The 21,493-nt window shown below is 41.3% G+C and overlaps 1 protein-coding gene across 4 annotated transcripts in view; it reads left to right on the forward strand.

Annotated features, from left to right (window-relative positions):
- Positions 1 to 501: 501 nt before the first annotated feature.
- UGGT1 (UDP-glucose glycoprotein glucosyltransferase 1) overlaps positions 502 to 21,493 on the forward strand; it is a 191,545-nt gene continuing 170,553 nt past the window's right edge. The window contains exons 1-5 of one of the 4 annotated variants that reach the window (XM_070423222.1): positions 568 to 599; positions 3,716 to 3,812; positions 5,498 to 5,633; positions 17,857 to 17,939; positions 20,414 to 20,544. In XM_070423222.1, coding sequence (XP_070279323.1) covers positions 5,512 to 5,633; positions 17,857 to 17,939; positions 20,414 to 20,544 — 336 coding nt within the window. In that variant the 5' untranslated portion in view covers positions 568 to 599; positions 3,716 to 3,812; positions 5,498 to 5,511. Of the gene's footprint in view, positions 600 to 3,715; positions 3,813 to 5,497; positions 5,634 to 17,856; positions 17,940 to 20,413; positions 20,545 to 21,493 lie in introns of all 4 variants that reach the window. The other 3 variants (XM_070423221.1, XM_070423220.1, XM_070423223.1) reach the window with 3 other exon arrangements.

A 21,493-nucleotide genomic window follows, 5' to 3' on the forward strand; every position in this document is an offset into this window, starting at 1 on the left:
CACAGACGGTCTCTCTCTCTCACACAGACGGTCTCTCTCTCTCACATAGACGGTCTCTCTCCACACAGACGGTCTTTCTCTCCACACAGACGGTCTCTCTCCACACAGACGGTCTCTCTATCCACACAGACGGTCTCTCTCTACACAGAAGGTCTGCGGAGGGGACTCGGCACCGCCCCGGAGTCTAAGAGGAAAGAGCGCTGAACTCATTTCTACGGGCCTCACCGGTTGAGTCTCCCGTCTCCGCGTCCGTCCCTTCCCTTCGTGGGAGCCCGGAGGAAGGCGGGGCCTCCTCGGGACAAGATGGCGGCCGCGCGACGCTCTGGGCCTCCCTGCCACGTCTCGGTAGCCGGAAGTCCTGTGGGTCTCGCCAATCGGAAGCGGAAGTAAAGGGCAGTCGGCTGTGGGACTCAGGCTCAGCGAGGCCGGCGAGCGGAACCGCGGGAAGGCGCGTGTCGGCCGCTCACTGGCGCCGGCGCCGTCCCCGCCCCCAGCCCCGCCCCGGCGCCGTCCCCGTGCCGCCGCTGACGGAGCGCGGTCCCCGCCTGGCCGGAAGGGCACGCGAGCTGTGTGGTGTCGCGGCTGCGGGGCAGTGACAGGTACCCCGGGCCGGCGCGGGCGGTCTCGCGGACGGGAGGGGTGTGGGGCGCGAGGTCCCCTCTCCCCTGTCAGCCGAGCTTCCGCCTCTCCCTCTCCCCTGACTCAGTTTCCCCTCCGTGTCCCAGCGCTCACCCTTTGCGGGTGCCCCACCGTCGCGGGCTTCTGTGCAGTCTGTCCTGCGCGCGCGGCCGCGGCCCCGAGACCCACGTGCCCGGCAGGAGCGCCCCGCGCCCGCCCGGGCCGAGCGGCAGCAGCGTGCGGGCCCGAGCGGAGGGCACCTGGTCTGCCGCCGCGGCCGGCGGGTGATGCGCGTCGGCGGCAGCGTCGTCTCGCAGGAGGCTGTAGCGGCTGGAAACTGGGTGGTCGGTTGCACTCCTAGTGCGTGAGCTGCGGGACACCAGGCCTGTGCTATGGCCGCAGGTGGAGGATGTGACCTGTTCTTGGTCCTTGACCAGATTCTAGATTGCTTTGCATTTCTTGCCAGATTGGAGAACTAGCATATTTTGTGCTACACTATTTTGGCAACATCCGTCATGCACTTGCTGGCTAGTTTTAGTGCGGGGTTTGAAGGCATTTTAAAAAGCGATTTAGCAACATTACAAAATTTGGGATGATTGTAACCTTTCTTTTTAGCTTGCTTTTGATAAACTTACCTGAAACTCATTTTTTATTAAAGGAAAAGAACATTGTGTTGTGCAGTAGCATGTCACCTTTACAATGCACATTTAACATCAGGGGAATAAATGGAACTCGAGAAAATTCTATTAGACTTCTTTTCTGCAGCTACCTGTGATCATTTTCATATCAGATGGATAGATTTATATGGTTCACAATAAATGGTTTGTAATAGGTATACACGTATATTAAGTTTAATTATTTGAGAAGTCAAGTTATTTTTAGGGAAGGGTACGTCCTAATATTTTTCCTATTAGGATATATGTTGAAACACAGATGTCCATCTCTACACTTGCAGGGTGTGAGTTGTTTAAGAGTTTATTAGCTATTATTTCCGTTTAACAATGGAAGAAGAAAAAGTTGGCGATGACTTATAATTTTATGCCTTTTTTGTTTTCCAAAAAGTGAAAAGCATTCCCATATTATAAATCTTATAATGTTTCCAATATCTTACTGTAGATCCAGAAATAGTGTCTTTAATTTAAACTGAGAAAAACAGGCCACAGAGTAGATTTTACAGATGATACATTTGGACCTAGAACTTTAAAAAAAAATATTTTCTTTATTGATTTCAGAGAGGAAGGGAGAGGGGGGAGAGAGAGAGAAACATCAATGATGAGAAAGAATCATTGTTCGGCTGCCCCCTGCATGCCCCCTACTGGGGATCAAGCCCACAACCCAGGCATGTGCCCTTGACCAGAACCGAACCTGGGACCCTTCAGTGCACAGGCCAACGCTCTATCCACTGAGCCAAATCAGATAGGGCGGCGAACCTAGAACTTTTTCTTTTAATCCTCACCCGAGGCTGTATTTCTATTGATGAGAGAGAACCGGGGGCTGGGGGGGAGGGAGGGGGGGGAGAGAATCAGTTGTCCCCTGAACACACCCCAAATGGGGATGGAACTTGTAACCTTCTGGTGTACAGAACAGCGCTCCAGCCGACTGAGCACGGGCCAGGGCTGGGCCTAGGACTTTCTAAAGAGTGTTTTTTATTTACCCATCATGCCACATTGCAGCTGCTGACAGCTGTTGTTTCTCAGACTATTCATCTTTATAAACAACATTTAAAGACCAATAAGGTCAGAGTGATAATGGATCTTGTAAAATGAAGGCATCCTCAAACAAAAGTCCACTTCAGTGAGGTTCTTACCTTTGCTTCTCTAGACCAGCGGTCGCCAACCGGTGGTCCGCGGACCACTGGTCCGCAAGGTCCGAAGGGTTGGTGACCGCTGCTAGACAGCCATTTCCTCTGGTATTCTGTGGAACCAAGGAAGTGGGGCCAAAGTTGGAAGGCTCTTTAATGAGTACCTTTCCTCCCTTTCTCATCTATAAGGGTGTATACGTTGCCCAAGAACTTCTGTTGCTCTTTTTTATTAAAAAAAATTTTTTTTTGTCTTTGCTCTTGGTGCCACTCTTCTTTCTGTCCAGTTTCTTTCATTTAACCCTTAATAATGAAGCCTGCATTTATTTATTTTGTTTTGATAGTTCCCCGTGTTCTGAGCAGTCAGCTGGGCATATGACAGTGATAGGCAATGCTGCCAGCTGTCAAGGGGCCCAGCCTCAGGACGGGTCTGTTAGGCTGGTTGGATGGTTTACTTTGGTCCCAACTTCAGACCCACGCCCTTGGTTTCAGTTAAAACTGCTCCTCTCTCAGCCTCCTGTGTCCCAAGGCCTCTGTCCCTAGAAAATCATTTTGCTTGCCCTTGGTCTCACAAGAAAGCACCTTGCTCAGTCTGGCTTTGCACAATTTGAATTCTTACCCCTTGTAAAACAGAGAACCAGGAGAGAGAGCATGGTAGAGAACTTGTAAAAGCTGGCAGATGTGGGTTCAAAGCATTGCTGTAGATTACTCAGCCTCTCTGAGCTTCCATTTTCTTATTTTTAAGCAGGAATGGTAGTGCGGATGCAGCATATTCATGGCATATCTACTGTTTGCCAGGCGCTGTTGCTGTGGTGAACAGGGTAGACATGGCTGCTCCCACCCTCAAGGAACTGCAGTGTTTGCAAAGCACCTGCCCTGCTCCACCCTGAGTGATTGCTCATTAAAGGCTAATGCTTCCTCAGTTCCTGTAACGCCACTGTACAGTGGTGTCCAGTTTCTCATCTGGAATCACCTGCCTTTGGGGGATGACACATCTGGACCCCTTCCAGAAAAGCCATACATATGGGCATCATGTACTATTGTTCAGTAGTTCAGATGCTCTTGCCAGTTTATAAGTTTAGTGACTTTGGGGAGGATTTATTTTTATTTTTTCCCTAGCCACAGGGTTTAGGTTTTCAAGGCATATTTTTGAGGCCATGTAATAATGGTGATATATTATTCTGTAATTTAAAGATAGTTTTTAGTTTTTTTCCATGATGATGTATTTTATTAGAACAGTCTGGTATAGTATTTGGCACTTTATGCAGTGATGTTCATATTGCCTTTTCATTTTCACAGGGACCTGGTGTGGCAGATACTCTTACTCCTATTTTAGAGACTGGGAGACTAAGGGCCAGAGAAGTTATTAGGTAACATGCTTGTGGTTAAACTGCTAGTAAGTAGCAAACTCAGGAATTGATCTAAAATGTTTTCTCTTTTCCATGACGTTGTTTTTTCTATCAGGCAGGCTTGTGAGGGAGGGTATCTATTAATACCCTGAGTTGGGGTGGTCTGAACTTGTGAAAGTTGGTGTCCTCCTTTGCATTTCTGTGGGAAATGTTGGTAGCTTCTGCCAGATTCAGAAAGGGCCCTACTTTATCCTCTCTGCAACCTCCCTCCAGCCCCCAGCAGCTCCCTCCCCTACACTGCTAGTAGGTTTCATTGTCAAAAGTCTAGTTTGGTTAGCTCTAGTCTGCAAATACTGATTGCTTAAAAATACTGATTTATAAATGGGATGTTCATATTTTTTGTTTCCAAAGAAGCTGGCAGAGCCTGAACTTAAAACCCACGTAAAAGCAACTTTTCTATTTGGTAGAATTTATTTTGCTTTTGACCTTTGCCCTTTAGTCATATTGTGTGTTATATGAACAGAATGATGTCATAAGTGATAATGCTTTTTCTAAAAGAAAGATACTAACTGGTGGCCTGCAATATGGACTGTCTTCCCCAATAATAGACTTTATTGTTGTTTTGTTTTTTGTTAATCCTCACCCGAGGATACTTTCCCATTGATCTTTTAGAGAGAGGAAAAGACAGAGAGAAACATTGATGTGAGAGAAACATATCATTGGCTGCCTCCTGCTTGTAGCCTGGGCCAGGCGGGGAGGAGCCTGCAACCAAGATACGTGCCCTTGACCAGAATCAAACCTGCAGACCCACCCTTTGGTCCACAGGCCGATGTTCTAGTTCTATCCACTGAGCCAAGCAGGCTAGGGCCTCCAACAATAGATTTTACCGCCAGTATTGAGGAGTTGGGACCAGCCTTTCCAGAAGTTAATGCTCAGAAGCACAAGTTTGGTTTAGTGTTTCCCACACTCATTCCCTTCAGGTTACAGGTGGAACTTGGATGTTGACTTAGAGATAGCTCAGACGGAAGTCTGATTAGGAATGAAAAATCAGATCAAAGAAGTCTGAAGCTGGAGACCTTTCTCTGAGGCGCTCCGTGTGCTGGAGGAGGCTGCTGCTGAGAGTCCAAGTGGCTTGCATTTTATGGCTGTGCCAATTTACCAGTGACCTCAGCTTCTTTATTTTGTGGTTGAGTTCTTACATTTCCTCATTTCAAAACCTACCTTTGAGTTTACTTCGAGACCCATCATATTAGCTTCCTAGGGCTCCCTTAACAAAATACCACAACCAGGTAGCTTAGAACAACAACAATTTATTGTCTTACAGTTTTGGAGGCTAGAAGTTATAATTGTGGATGAAAAGGGGCCATATACTACACCTGACAAGCTCAGGGAAGGTCTGCACGGTGGCTTTACAAACTCAAGTGACCTAAAATAACCACAAAGGATAGTCTGAAATTAAAACTCTTTTAGCTGAAAGCAGTTTATGGTGGGTAGTCATGTTGTGTCAGTTACTCAGCAAATATCTGTTGAACTATGTACATCAAGCATGTCAGACTTGCGGCTGACGGGCCACACACATCTCACGAGTTTGACATGCTTGATGTAGATAGTAGGGCCATTATATTTAGGAAGCATTTCTATTTCTGTAATATTCATGTTATTTTATGTCTCTAAGTATTAAGATTGAGGTTTAAACAGTTCCTTGTAGCAAAACTTTTTTTTTCTTTTTTAGGGGTTTGCTGTAAAATGGGACTTCTGATTGTATTCACTGGACTGTGGCTGTTTTCCTTAGTAAAGGCAGATTCAAAAGCCATTACAACCTCTCTTACAACAAAATGGTTTTCTGCGCCATTGTTGTTAGAAGCCAGGTAAGAAGACATTTTCCCCTTTCACATGTTTGAGCAAAGTACAGACTCTACTAGTGAATTTTCCTGAGCTTTTTAGGAAGTGAGGTTATCATCAAATGCATTTATTGAAGGCCTCTTTCCCTGTGTGCTGTGCTGTTAGAACACAGGATTTGTCTATTAGTAGGATAGGACTATATGGATTCATAGTGATACTTAGAGACTTCTTTAGACAAATATGTTGAGTTGGTTAGATTATTATGCTATCTTCCAGGAAGAGTGTATGTGGTAATAAGGGAAGAGAGAATCATACTTAAAGGAAATTTTCTATTTATTTATTTAAAAGGAAGAGAAGAGAGCTTGGCAAGATTGGGGAAATAATACATGCTCCTCTAAGAACTTGGGAGAAGACAAAATAAGACAGTGCAGGGGGAAGCTGAGGAATTGGCCACGCTTTATCTGTTCTAAGATGTGCTTGTCCGACATTTGAACATTGTCCCCAAAATCATCAGTGGCAGGGGGAGGGGACAGACTCTCTCTACACACATACAGGCTCTCTACGTGTGGCCTTAGGGACAAAAACTATTTCCAGGTATATATTAAGATTGGGCCTGATGCTTTGTAGTTATCCGTGAAGTGGTATATATTTAACTGAAGTCAAACACTGGATATGTTTTGAACAGCGATAGTTACTAACAAATATTATGTAAATGAAGTGCTGTTGAAAATGAAAACATAATCATTTATTGAATGCTCAATAGTATAATGGTCAAGAATACAGCATGATGGAGATATAAATCAAGGGTATTGGAACTTACATTCCAGATTTTCCATTTACTAACTCTGTGCCTTTAAGCAAGTCAGTAACCTTTCTGAATTGTAGGGTTGCTGTGAGGATTTGGAGACGTGGATAAATATGCTGAGCATAGTGTCTGTCACACAGGAGAACCACTTAAATACTCATTTCCCTTTCCTTTCTAGTTCTGTATCAAAGAGAGTCCTACTCTGATCTCCCACAATAACTTTAGAAATCGAAGAAAACAACTACCAGACTTAGGCTGATTGGTAGACATTTGTTTTTTTTCTAGTTTTTGTTTTCTTTGCCAAAGATTAAAATCTTTTTATTAATGGCATTCCAAAAACTATTATAATAGGAGAGAATGGTATAATGTGCCCTTCCTCTACTTTTTTTTTTCCTGTTTATTTTTTAATTTTAATTTTTGCTTAAAATATTACAAAGAGTAGTACATTTGTCTCCTCCCTCACCCCCCCATTGACATTCCCCCAGCCTCCCCTACCCCCCAATGTCTTGTGTCCATTGGTTATGCTTATATGCATGCATACAAGTCCTTTGGTTGATCTCTTACCACGCCCCCCCCGCCCCCCAACCCTCCTCAGCCTTCCTGCTGTAGTTTGACAGTCTGTTCAATGCTGCTCTGCCTCTGTATCTATTTTTGTTCATCAGTTTATAATGGTTTTTATTATCCATATATGAGTGAGATCATGTGGTATTTTTCTTTCACTGACTGGCTTATTTCACTTAGCATAATGCTCTCCAGTTCCATCCATGCTGTTGCAAATGGTAAGAATTCCTTCTTTTTTACAGCAGCGTAGTATTCCATTGTGTAGATGTACCACAGTTTTCTAATCCATTCATCTGCTGACGGGCACTTAGACTGTTTCCAAATCTTAGCTATGGTAAGTTGTGCTGCTGTGAACGTAGGGATGCATATATCCTTCTGATTGGTGTTTCTGGTTTCTTGGGATATATTCCTGGGAGTGGGATCAATGGGTCAAATGGGAGTTCCATTTTTAATTTTTTGAGGAAACTCCATACTGTCTTCCATAGTGGCTGCACCAGTCTGCATTCCCACCAGCAGTGCACGAGGGTTCCTTTTTTTCTGCATCCTCTCCAGCACTTGTCGTTTGTTGATTTGTTGATGATAGCCATTCTGACAGGTGTGAGATGGTACCTCATTGTTGTTTTGATTTGCATCTCTCGGATGATTAGTGACTTTGAGCATGTTTTCATATGTCTCTTGGCTTTCTGAATGTCATGAAAAGTGTCTATTTAGGTCCTTTGCCCATTTTTTGATTGGATTGTTTATCTTCCTTTTGTTAAGTTGTATGAGTTCCCTATAAATGTTGGAGATTAAAGCCTTATCGGTGATAACATTGGCAAATATGTTCTCTGATGCAGTGGGCTTTCTTGTTGTTTTGTTGATGGTTTCTTTTGCTGTGCAGAAGCTTTTTATTTTGATGTAGTCCCATTTGTTTATTTTCTCTTTAGTTTCCAATGCCCTAGGAGATGTATCGGTGAAGAAATTGCTTTGGCATATATCTGAGATTTTGTTGCCTTTGGATTCCTCTAGTATTTTTATGGTTTCCTGTTGTACATTTAAGTCCTTTATCCATTTTGAGTTTATTTTTGTGTATGGTGTAAGTTGGTGGTCTTGTTTCATTTTTTTGCATGTATCTGTCCAATTTTCCCAGCACCATTTATTGAAGAGACTGTCTTGACTCCATTGTATGTTCTTGCCTCCTTTGTCAAATATTAATTGAATATATTGTTTCGGGTCGATTTCTGGGTTCTCTATTCTATTCCATTGATCTATATGTCTGTTCTTGTGCCAGTACCAGGCAGTTTTGAGAACAGTGGCTTTGTAATACAGCTTGATATCTGGTATTGAGATCCCACCTACTTTGTTCTTTCTCAGGATTGCTGCAGCTATTCAGGGTCTTTTTTTATTCCAGATGAATTTTTGGAGAGTTTGTTCTAGGTCTGTGAAGTATGCTGTTGGTATTTTAATGGGAAGTGCGTTGAATTTATAGATTGCTTTGGGTAGTATGGACATTTTAATGTTGATTCTACCAATCCAAGAACATGGTATGTTCTTCCATCTGTTTATCTCTTCATCTATCTCTTTTTTCAACGTCCTGTAGTTTTCTGAGTAGAGATCTTTTACCTCCTTAGTTAAGTTTATTCCTAGGTAGCTTAATTTTTTTGGTGTAAATGGGATTGCTTTTTTAGTCTCTCTTTCTGTAAATTCATTTTGGTGTATAGAAATGCCATAGATTTCTTGGCATTAATTTTGTATCCTGCGACATTGCCGAATTCATTTATTAATAGTTTTTTGACGGAGTCTTTAGGGTTTTTCATGTACAATATCATGTCATCTGAGAATAAGGACAGTTTTGCTTCTTCGTTTCCAATTTGGATGCCTTTTATTTCTTCTTCTCGTCTAATTGCAATGGCTAATACTTCCAGTACTATGTCGAACAGGAGTGGTGAGAGTGGGCATCCCTGTCTTGTTCCTGTTCTTAGGGGAAATTGTTTTAGTTTTTTCCCATTGAGTATGAATGATGTTGGCTGTGGGTTTGTCATATATGGCTTTTATTATGTTGAGGTATGATCCTTCTATTCCCACTTTGCTGAGAGTTTTTATCAAAAATGGGTGTTGGATTTTGTCATGCTTTTTCTGCATCAATTGATATGACTATGTGGTTTTTATCTCTCAATTTGTTTATGTGATGTATCATGTTTATTGATTTGCGGATATTGTACCATCCTTGCACCCCTGGGATAAATCCTACTTGGTCATGGTGTATGATCTTTCTGATGTACTGCTGGATCTGATTTGCTAGGATTTTGGCATCTATGTTCATGAGGGATATTGGCCTGTAATTCTCATTCATTGTGTTGTCTTTATCTGGTTTTGGTATTAGGGTGATGCTGGCTTCATAGAATGAGCTTGGAAATGTGCCTTCCTCTTGAATTTTTTGGAATAGTCTGAGGAGGATAGGTTTTAGTTCTTCCTTGAATGTTTGGTAAAACTCCCCTGTGAAGCCATGTGGCCCTGGGCTTTTGTTTGCTGGAAGCTTTTTGTTGATTGCTTCAATTTCTTCCATAGTTAATTGGCCTATTGAGATTTTTAGATTCTTTTTGATTGAGGTTTTGAAGGTTGTATTTTTCTAGGAATATGTCCATTTCCTGCAGGTTGTCTAGTTTGTTGGAGTAGAGTTGTTCATAGTATTTTTTTTAACAATCCTTTGTATTTCTGTGGGGTCTGTTGTTATTTCTCCTCTTTCATTTCTGATTTTGTTTATTTGGGTCTTCTCTCTTTGCTTCTTGGTGAGCCTGGCTAGAGGTTCATCAATCTTGTTTATCCTTTCAAAGAACCAGCTCTTGGTTTTGTTGATCTTTTGTATTGTTTTTTTGGTCTCTATGTGTTTATCTCCGCTCTGATCTTTATTATTTCCTTCCTTCTGCTTACACTGGGCTTTTCTTGTTGCTCTCTTTCTAACTCTTTGAGTTGTAGGGTTATGTCATTTATTATCATTGTTTCTTGTTTTTTGCAGTAGGCTTGTAGAGCTATGAACTTCCCTCTCAAGACTACTTTCGCTGTGTCCCATAGGTTTTGGATTGTTGTGTTTTTATTGTTGTTTGTTGCTATGATGTTTTTTATTTCTTCTTTGATCTCTGTGGGAACCCAGTCATTGTTTAATAGTGTGCTATTTAGTCTCCATGTGTTTGATTTTTTTGGATTGTTTTTATTGTAGTTGATTTCCATTTTTATGCCATTGTGATCTGAGAAGATGCTTGATATGATTTCTATCTTCTTGAATTTGAAGAGACTTTGCCTGTGACCCAATATATGGTCTTTCTTTGAAAATGACCCATGTGCACTTGAGAAGAATGTATATTCTGTGGCTTTGGGGTGAAATGTTCTGAAGATGTCAGTTAATTCCACCTGATCTAGTCAGTCATTTAGGATTGATGTTTCTTTGCTGATTTTTTTTTGTCTTTTTTTTGTGTGAGTTTTTTTTATTCTTTTTTTTATTTTTTATTTTTTTTATTTTTCGTATCTTCTTTGCTGACTTTTGTTTAGAGGATTTGTCCAATGGTGATAGTGGGGTATTAAAGTCACCTACTGTGATTGTATTGCTGTCAGTCTCTCCCGTGATCTCCTCCAGAAGTTTGTGTATGCATTTGGGTGCTCCTATCTTGGGTGCATATATGTTTACCAGAGTTATTTCTTCTTCTTCTTTTTTTTTTTTTTAATATATTTTATTGATTTTTCACAGAGAGGAAGGGAGAGGAAGGGATAGAGAGTTAGAAACATCAATGAGAGAGAAACATCGATCAGCTGCCTCTTGCACACCCCCAACTGGGGATGTGCCGCAACCAAGGTACATGCCCTTGGCCGGAATCGAACCCGGGACCCTTCAGCCCGCAGGTCGACGCTCTATCCACTGAGCCAAACTGGTCAGGGCCAGAGTTATTTCTTCTTGTTGGATTGTTCCCTTTAGCATTATGTAGTGGCCTTCCTTATCTCTTTTTACGTACTTCATTTTGAGATCTTATTTGTCAGATAAAAGTATTGCTACCCCAGCTTTTTTTTTCATTTTCATTCTCCTGAAAAACCTTTTTTTATCCCTTCACTATCAGTCTGTGTGCATCTTTTTTTCTGAGGTGGGTTTCCTGTAGACAGCAGATATATGGGTCATGTTTTCTTATCCACTCAGTTACCCTATGTCAGTGATTGGCAAACTCGATTAGTCAACAGAGTCAAATATCAACAGTACAACGATTGAAATTTCTTTTGAGAGCCAAATTTTTTAAACTTAAACTATATAGGTAGGTACATTGTTATTAACTTAATTAGGGTACTCCTAAGGCTTAGAAAGAGCCACAATCAAGGGGCCAAAGAGCCGCATGTGCCTCGAAAGCCGCACTTTGCCAACCACGGCCCTGTGTCTTTTGATTGAGCATTTAATTCATTTACATTTAAAGTTATTATTGATAGATACTTGTTTGTCGCCATTTTAATTCTTTACCCCTGTGTTCCTTCTTTGTTTCCTATTTTTTCTTTTTACAGCACACCCTTTAGCATTTCTTGCATTGCTGGTAATAAACTCCCGTAGTCCTTTTTTTGTCTGTGAAGCTCCTGATTTCACCCTCAATTTTGATTGATAGCCTTGCTGGGTACAGTATTCCTGGATTCAGACCTTTCCTTTGCATGACTTTGCATATTTCATTCCATTCCCTTCTTGCCTGGTGTGTTTCTGTTGAGAAATCAGTTGCTAGTCTGATGGGGGATCCTTTGTTGGTAACTTTCTTTATTTCTCTGGCCACTTTTAAGATTCTTGCTTTGTCATTGGTGTTTGCCAATTTAATTATAATGTGCCTTGGTGTTGTTTTTGGGGGGTTCATTTTGTTTGGGACTCTGTGAGCTTCTTGGATTTGTGTGAGTTTTTTCTTCCCTATATCAGGGAAGTTTTCTGTCATTATTTCTTCAAACAGGTTTTTTATTCATTGCTCAGTTTCCTCTCCTTCTGGCACCCCTATTATGCGGATGTTGTTTCGTTTCATGTTGTCCCAGAGTTCTCTTAGGCTCTCCTCCTGCTTTTTAATTTTTTTTTTCTAGAAGCTGCTGTGCTTGGGTATTTTTTCCTACCTTGTCTTCTAGCTCACTGATGCGGTCCTCTGCTTCTTCTAGTCTACTGTTAATGCTTTCTATTGAGTTCTTTATAGCAGTGATATCATTTTTCATTTCTTCTTGGTTCTTCTTCATTTCCTCTTGGTTCTTACACATGTTGTTGAATTTGTCTTCCATTCTTTTTATCCACCTTATGACCATTTCTCTGAATTCTTTCTCTGACGGGTTGCTTGCCTCCATTTCGTTTACCTCCTTTTCTGGTGATGCTGTTTTTCTTTCATATGCGGGCTGTTTCTTTGTCTCCCCATGATCTCTCTTCTCCGGGTGTTTGGTTATGTAGTTCTCTCTGCTGCGTTGATTTAAAGGCACAAAATACAACACAACAAGGCACAATGCACAAGGCACTGAACACAAATGTATTCACAATACTAATAACCACAAATAAAGGTGACCACTAGAGAAAAGAGAATTAGGGGATTAGAAAGAAAGAAGAAGAGAAAAAGAAAAAAGAGAAAAGGAAAAAAAGGAGTGCAAAAATGAAATTGGGAAAAGGAAAAAAAAATAAGAGAGAAAAGAAAGAGAATGAAATAGAAGAGGGGAAGAAACTATTTATATGGGGAGAAAATTCCAATAGAACAGCCACTAATCCCAACAAATGCCAGCAACAGATACCTAGAGATAAATGCAAACTACAAACAACAACTAATATCAAGCAAGGCGAGGGAAAAGAGAAGCAAAAAATCACTGAAAAAAAAAAACCCAACAAAAAAAAGAAAAAGAAAAAGCGAAACAATCTCCCAAACAAGCATAAAAAAACCCAATGTAATCAATAATCAAGCAAACAACAACAAAACGACAGAGAGAAAAAAAATTTGGAGAGCGAAGAAAGAGAAGAGAGAGGTGTATATGGGCTTAGAGCAGGGGATTGGACATTAGATATGTAAGTAGGGTGAAATTTTAACGGGATAAAGAGAAGGAAAAGGGAAAATCTAAAGCAGGAATAGGGCAAAAGAAACAGGACAACAAAAGGGGAAAAGTGAGGAAGAGAGTTTTGTCATAAAGGTAAAGTTGAGATAGAGTAAAATGATGCTAAAGGAAAGATGAAAATAGAACGTAGAACACTAATCCCAAAATAAAACAATGAGAAAATAAAATAACACTTAAAAAAAAAGGTAAAATGGTAGTAGTAATATTACTGGTTAAAAATAAAAATGTAGTAATTAAAAAGGTAAAATCAGGTGAGAAAAAAAGAAAAAAATTAGTTTCTTAAGTAAAAGGTGAAAAAAATAAAAATGTGCAATAGTGAAGGTCCTTCACTTCCTCTACTGTTCTGTTTGGCACGCCTTAGTCCTGTCAGGTATTCAGGAGACTGTTGAAGTTCCCTGCGATACACTGTTCCTCCGTGTTGTAAACCACAGTCCTGATTTTAAAGCAGGCTGTGTTTGTTTCCCAGACTGCCTTTATTTTTGTTTACAGAAGAGTCAGTTTGTGGTTCAGCCTCTGGGTGGCAGTGTTTCTGGATTGACCTCCTGGGCTATAAGTCCTCTCTAACCAGTATTTAGGTATTTTTTTCCTATCGCACTTAATACTGGTTTGGGAGAGTCGACTGCCCAAGAGCTGGTTCCTTGATTGTTACTGCCCGCTCTGATTCCCAGATTCCACAAAAACAACTTTCCCCTGCAGTCTCTGTGAGTGACCCCAATTGGGCGATCCTATGTATTGGGTTTAATAATCAAGCAAAGATTTAAGGAGAAAAAAAAAAAAGCCAGAGTAAGAGAGCGAGCTTGCAACCCTCCACCGTCCAGCTCTGTGCACAATTCTCCCAAAGTCTCTTCCACACGTCCTCTCTCCCCTGGCACTAAGCAGCCGGCACACTGGCAAAATCCGAAACTGCCTTTTTGCACCCAGTCCAGCTATGGGCTGATTTTAGAGTTCCCTTCTGCCAGCAGCCCTGCTGGATCCCTTCCACACTCATGGATTACACTGGACCCAACTGCCTCAGACTTTGTGGGGCGTAGACTTCCCCCACGCGTGTTGCTCTCTCCAACCTGAATTACAAACCACATCTTTATCTAGGCAAAATCTGACTTTTCCGTGAGGAGGATCAGGGCTCATCTGAGTCCACATATTTGTGCTGCTTGAGATCCGGTGTTCCTGGGTTCGTAGCTGGTCCCTGGGTGCCGTGGTTGCAGGGTCTCTGGATGTATACGCTTCCGATATCAGCCATTCACGATGGCGCTGTCTCCGCAGATGAGCCGGCCACTCCGGGAGAGATTTCAGCAGCAGTGGAAGCTGCCCGGTTAGGGGTGCCCGATCCGGCGGTCTCCAGTAGTCCCTTGGAGTATAGCTATTGCTCACCCACAAATTTACACTCTCGTTACGTCCACACACTCTCCTTTCGTTCTCTCACTCTCACACTGTCTTGCAGTCTGCTTTCCCGTTGGCAGCCATCTTCCTGCCCCTTCCTTCCTCTGCTTATCATCAGGTTTTTACAATTATCAACTCAAGTCCAAGAACCATCACTGGCACCATTCTCCTCCCTTCCCCCGCTGGAATTTTATTTTTATTTTTATTTTTTTATGTTTCTGTTGATTTTTAGAAAGAAAGGAAGAGAGACAGAGAGATAGAAACATCAATGAGAGAGAAACATCATCTATCGGCTGCCTCCTGCACACCCCCCGCTGGGGATTGAGCCCACAACCCGGGCATGTGCTCTGACCAGGAATTGAACCAAGACCTCTTGGTTTCTAGGTCGACACTCAACCACTGAGCACCGCTATAATGTTTTAAAGCAAATCCCAAACAGCATATAATTTCATCTGTAAAACTATAGATTTTTTTTTTTACTCAGTGGAATAGATATAAGAAGCTAACAAACGATTTAAAACAAAAAGCAAACAAACTTAAGTGTACTATAAACAAATGTCAGCATGCCTTTGAATAGTATCTTGTGTTCTTATCTTTCCTGAGTTAGTTCAGTGGGTCTAGTAATTATTTTTTCTCAAGACAAATTTAGATGCAAAGGGATGAAAAAGAATATATGGTTCAAGAAGTTTTCCTGTAATTACCTGAAAAGCATATATTTACTTACAGTAAGCCTTTATAGGGGGGCCTTAGCCTCACTGAATCCTTGTTCTCATCATACAGTTGATCAGTGTATTCCCTCCCCCTTCTGCTCACTCATTTGTGAGTGAAGCTTTAGTTTAGGAATTTGGTGTTTGTCTGCATATCATAATCTATCTGTCTTAGTGTATGCCTTCTTCACTGTAAGCCACTGTCAGGGTGGTATGAAGTCTTTGTCAGTTACTAGAAAGCCTAGAAAAATGCCACACTTAGGGAGGCACCAAATACTTCCATACATAATGATCATGCTATTTTCAGAAACCTGTTTTTAGAGCAGCTGTGCATTACCAGGAAATGTTTCCTATTTCCCCCATATACCTGTATTGAACTGTGAAGTAGGGTGAGAGTTGTACACCTGAGTGTGACAAGTAATAGGAAAGTCTTCCTTTGGCTAGGTAAGCTGAGATCCACTGTTGCTCACTTACAGACAGTGAAAGATCACCCCTGGAGGAGAAGAGAACAGTTTATGTGAATCTTTCACTTAATACATGCATTTTCTTTTAGGGATAAATGACTCTTGAATGAATGAAAATTTAATGTAGTCATTATTTTAGGTCAATAGTGTTAAGTAAAAAAAAAAAGAAAAAATTAAAATGGCATTGAGTTCTAAGACCTGATTTCATTAGATCAGTGTTATCTTTAAACTAAAATTTGGTGATTTTGAGAATGTGGATTTGTGGCTATTAAAAGACTAGAGGCCCGGTGCACAAAAATTTGTGCACTTGGGGGGGTGGTCCCTCAGCCTGGCCTGTGCCCTCTCGCAATCTGGGACCACTCAGGGGATGTCCACCTGCTGGCTTAGGCCCACTTCCCCGGGGGATCAGGCCTAAGCTGGCAGTCAGACATCCCTCTGGCAGCCCGGGAGCCCTCGGGGGATGTCCACTTGCCAGCAGGGAGCAGGCCTAAGCTGCAGTCGGACATCCTTAGCGCTGCTGAGGAGGTGGGAGAGGGTCCCGCCACCACCGCTGTGCTGGCAGCCGTCAGCCTGGCTTGTGGTTGAGCAGAGCTTCCCCTGTAGGAGCGTACTGAACACCAGGGGGCAGCTCCTGCATTGAGCGTCTGCCCCCTGGTGGTCAGTGTGTGTCATAGTGACCAGTCATTCCCAGTCTTTCTGCTGTTAGGGTCAATTTGCATATTGCCCTTTTATTATATAGGATAGAGGCCTGGTGCATGGGTGGGGGCCCGCTGGTTTGCCCTGAAGGGTGTCCTGGATCAGGGTGGGGGTCCTGCTGGGTTGCCTGGCCAGCCTGAGTGAGGTGCTGAGGGCCGTTTTCAGGCTGGTCAAGCCCCCCAGTGGGGACCCTCACCGCGTAGGGGTGTGGCCAGCCTGGGTGAGGGGCTGAGGACCGTTTTCAGGCTGCCCATAGCCCCTTCAGGGTGGGGGAGTCCTGCTGGGGTGCCTGGCCAGCCTGGGTTAGGGGCTGATGGCCATTTTCAGGCTGGCCATGCCCCCCGGCAACCCAAGCTCCCAGCCTCTCCTTTTTTTTCTGGGATTTACTTATCTTCTATAATTGAAACTTTGTAGCCTTGAGCGGAGCTGAGGGCCAGCCCCGGGCAGGCGGTCAGGCGGGCAGGCGGGAAGCTTGGCTTTATCACCGGGGGCAATCCAAGCCTCCTGCTCCCTCCAGCTCTGTGGTGGCCATCTTACTTGGGTTAATTTGCATATTTGCTCCTGATTGGCTGGTGGGTGTGGCTTGTGGGCATGGCTTGAACATAGCGGATGGATGGTTAATTTGCATATTTCTCTGTTATTAAATAGGATTATAAAATGCTGCCTTTAGTTCTAGAAAAGTTTCTAAGGTTTATGTTTTTCTTGGTAGATCCTTAGATAAAACATATTTTTTTTGTTCTTTGTAAGGTCTTTGAGAAAATAAGTGAGCAGAACTAGTGCTAGAAAAATAAATTTATTTCTTTAAAATTTTTTAAAATTGATTTTAGAGAGAGGAAGTGAGAGAGAGAAAGAGAGAAACATCAGTTGGTTGCCTCTGGCTCTCGCCCAGATCTGGGGTCAAACCCGCCTCCTGGGTGTGTGCCATGATTGGGAATAGAAGCCTTTGGTTCACAGGAAGATGTGCCAGTCAAGTGAGCCACCCGGCCAGGATGAATTACCAGCTTCTAACTCTGTTTCTACTGCTTTTAGCATGTTCACAATTAGCCTTCTTTATATGGGGTCTTCTCTGTTGTTTCATTTTATTCTAGTTTTTTTCTAAGGAATATCCATTAAACTATTAAATTATTAATAGCTAATTAGCTAGTAAGATTTGCTTATCATTAAATATGTATATATTATGTATGTTTACATAATCCTATATAATTAAAGGGTAATATGACGTGCACTGACCACCACGGGGCAGACGCTCAATGTAGGAGCTGCCAACCTCTTGGTCTCTCCCCCCCCTCCAGCAGGCTCCGATCACCTGATGGCGAACAGGGAACTGGGGGTGGGTGGCTGCAGGGAGTGGGGCTGACTGCTGTTAGCCAGGGAATATGGCTCTGATTGAGGCCAGGCCTCGGGACCGTACCCATGCACGAATTTCGTGCTCCGAGCTTCTAGTCTGTAGTATAAATTAAAAGATAAACTGAACATTTGGAAACTCATAAAAACTTAATTTCCTTTCTTTAGTAATAGAGCTTATATTCAAAGATTTATATTTTAAAATTATTTTATTTTATTTTTCTCCCAGTGAGTTTTTAGCAGAAGACAGTCAAGAGAAGTTTTGGAATTTTGTAGAAGCCAGTCAAAATATTGGATCATCAGATCATCACGGTAAATTGAAGCCAATGCTGCTTTGACTTTGTTGTCTGGGAAAATATTGGAAAAACGCTCTTTCAGAGCATGTGTGGCATGGCAGTTAATAGGACTCACTTTTAACTTAATGACTAGAGTTATGATGGCAGCCAGCAGAGCCAACACAGACTAATAATTATTTTTGAAGTTTATAACTTTGGCTTTAAGCACTATCCTTGACTTTCACCTTCTTGTTTTTGTGTTGTTTTATTAAAAATGTGTGACTATTTTGTGGAAGTCAAAATCATTTAGTATTAAGTTAATACTCATCAGATTTGATTCACTTTTTTTGTTATGAACCAATTACATAACCAATCTATTATCTGTTAAGTCTAACTTGTTTATTTATTTGTTTGTTTATTTATTGGTTAATCCTCAGGATACTTTTCCCATTAATTGTTAGAGAGAGTGGAAGGGAGAGAGGGAGGGGGACACAGAGAGAAAAATATCAATTTGAGAGGGACACATCGATTGGTTGCCTCCCACATGTACCCCAACTTGGGCTTGGGATCCAATCTGCAACCCAGATACATGCCCTTGACTGGGAATTGAACCCGAGACCCTTCAGTGCGTGGGCCAGTGCTCTAACCTCTGCACAACACCGGCCAGGGCAAGTTTGTTATTACTAAGTTAGTGCCACCAAAAATGTTTTCTATTATGTCTGCCAGACACCCACAGCTTGAGTGTCAAGGTATCAAGTAATTGCAGTGTAAATTTTCTCATTTGTTTACAGATTATGATGTGCTTTTATATACATTTTCTAATTCAATATAAGCTATATAGAGTATAAACATTAATAGTTAAAGACATATATGAGTAGCTAAAACCTTGGTATTACATTGACAGGCACATAAGCCTTTTTTGAAGAGAAAATATGTAAAAATTTTGTGACTGCTTCCACTACTAACAGTAAACTAAATTGATTTTAACTTCTATTTTTATTCAAACAATATGTATTAAAAAAGTTATGTCTGAATTTTTTGTGGTATAAATAACAGAACAATTTTGAACAAGCATCTGCAAGTTTTAGTTATGTAATTCAGAGTCAACTAGAATTGTTTGAGTTATCAGAAAAATCATTTTACATTTAGTTTATAATTTCATGAAACAGATTATAAAGTGGGCTTTATAATGAATTTGAACTCTGACATATAAATGACATGTCTTCAATATAAATGGTAGTGTTCTTGGTTAGAATTATGTGAGTATGAATTCTTGGAAGTGATTGTAAAAGTATGTTAAACATTTTATTTGAATTATTATTTGTAGTCTGCCACCCAAAGATATTCATCATTAACATTCTGACACAACTATAGTCCTTTGTGATCTCTTTTTCTACTTAGATGCCAATGCAGAATGGCCTTTTATATTTTGATTTTTAAAATGTTAATATTTTCTAAAGAAAAGCTATGAGAAAGGTTATACTTACACAAAAAAATCTTCTTGCTTCCCTCTTTTTGTTTCTCTTCCATTTTAAAAAAATATATATTTTATTGATTTTTTTACAGAGAGGAAGGGAGAGGGATAGAGAGTTAGAAATATTGATGAGAGAGAAACATCGATCAGCTGCCTCCTGCACACCCCCTACTGGGGATGTGCCCGCAACCAAGGTACGTGCCCTTGATCGGAATCGAACCTGGGACCCTTCAGTCCGCAGGCCGACACTATCCACTGAGCCAAACCAGTTAGGGCTCTCTTCCATTTTTTATAACCATTTAATTTAATTTGTTTAGCCTTTAATTTTTTTTGCAACAGATACTTATGTATTCTTATTTCTCATTCTTTCTTAGGAAAATGATAGCTTATGCATATATTGTTTTATATGTTGCGCTTTTCATTTAGCAACATATCCTTGGGATTTTTTCATATTGGTTCATGTACTTTTTTCTTCCTAGATAATTTGTTCCAATTGTTTGTTTAAATGCTTTATCTCAAAATGTAGTTTTATCAGTATCCTTTAATACCTTTTACTTCCTCATCACCTGGCTCAGGAGTGTTGGGTTATTTGAGTAGATAACATGCAGTAGGCACTAGGGATACGAAGACAAATAAGTCATAGTTTCTGCCTGTGGGGACTCAGACTGTATGGGGAGGAGTAGATAGTGAATAATTTAGTAAATAATGTGAATGAAAGTGGTAAGCAAAGAAATATGAGAGTAAAGAAAAGATGTACGTGGTCCAGTGAAGCATGGGTGGTATTAGGGGTGTCTTCTTGGATAGGTAACTAGCAATCCCATGGGGAAGGAAGACTGAACAAAAGGTAGAAGGGAGGAAAAGTCTACTTGCGTGTATACTCCAGGGAATTCGAAGCATCTGACAATAGTTCAAGACAGTATAGTGGTAAAATGCTGCTTTCATATGTCTTTATATCCCATACCTCTATACCTTACAAACTATCTTACTTGGATATCTCTAGTCATATGACTATTTTGGTTCATATTTTTCCTTGGCAGGCACTGATTACTCCTATTATCATGCAATATTGGGAGCTGCATTTCCGTTTCTGTCACCTCTGCAGCAGAATTTGCTGAAATTTTCTCTGTCTCTCCATTCCTACTCTGCTACAATTCAAGCCTTCCAACAGGTGAGTTCAGTGCTTACACATAACAGTATTTGTTAAGGTTGTATAGCATGATAATCGGATATATTGTAGTTGCATTGCAAAGCTGTAACTTTTCTGCCTAAAATTTTCTAGGATTTATGACTTGTTTGTAAATAAGCAAAGTTGTTAAACCTTCAAACCACATATTATAAGAAATATAATTGCACTTATTTTCATTTAAGAATGAAAAAAAGAATATATACACAAAAAAGAGACTACGAGACTTCATTTGTACAACAGAGCCTAGGAGGTAGTCTTTGTTTTGTTAATCATCACATAAGGATATTTTTTTTTTATTGCTTTTTCAGAGAGTGGAAGGAAGGGAAAGGGGGAAGAGAAAGAGAGAGAGAAACATTGATGTGAAAGAGACACATCGACTGGTTGCCTCCTGCATGAACCTTGATCGACCAGTGTTGGGGAGCGAACCTAGAACCCAGGTACATGCCCTTTGACCAGGAATTGAACCTGAGACCCTTCCGTGTGTGGGCTGATGCTCTAACCACTTAGAACACTCGCCAGGGCAGGAGGTAGGGTCTTGCTCATCCAGTGGACCTTGACTCTGATCACAGCCTATAGATCTCAAAGCAGTTCACAGGAAATGGGAAATGGGAGGCAGTGTCACAGGGTGGTGCAGTCAGGAAAATTGAGCATGCGGGAAACTTTAGGGTAACAGGATTTGATATCTTCAACAAATAAGTTAAATGGAAAGGGAAAGTGGGAAGGAGACACTTCAAAAGAGACTAAACATGTGTCAACTTAATGCAATTTGCAGATCTTGTTCGATTTTTCTAAAAATATATTTTTATTATTGACGAGTGGCCTGGTGCATGGATTTGTGCACATTGAAAGGAAATTAATTAGAAGAAATATTTTAATATCACTATTTGCTCTTTCTCTATAATAGAAGTGTCAGATGAAAGAAAATTAGTAA

The sequence above is a fragment of the Myotis yumanensis genome, unplaced genomic scaffold (genome assembly GCF_028538775.1).
Source record: "Myotis yumanensis isolate MYYU_CA2020_CCGP unplaced genomic scaffold, mMyoYum1.0.hap1 SCAF_8, whole genome shotgun sequence".
In the NCBI taxonomy this organism is placed as follows: Eukaryota; Metazoa; Chordata; class Mammalia; order Chiroptera; family Vespertilionidae; genus Myotis; species Myotis yumanensis.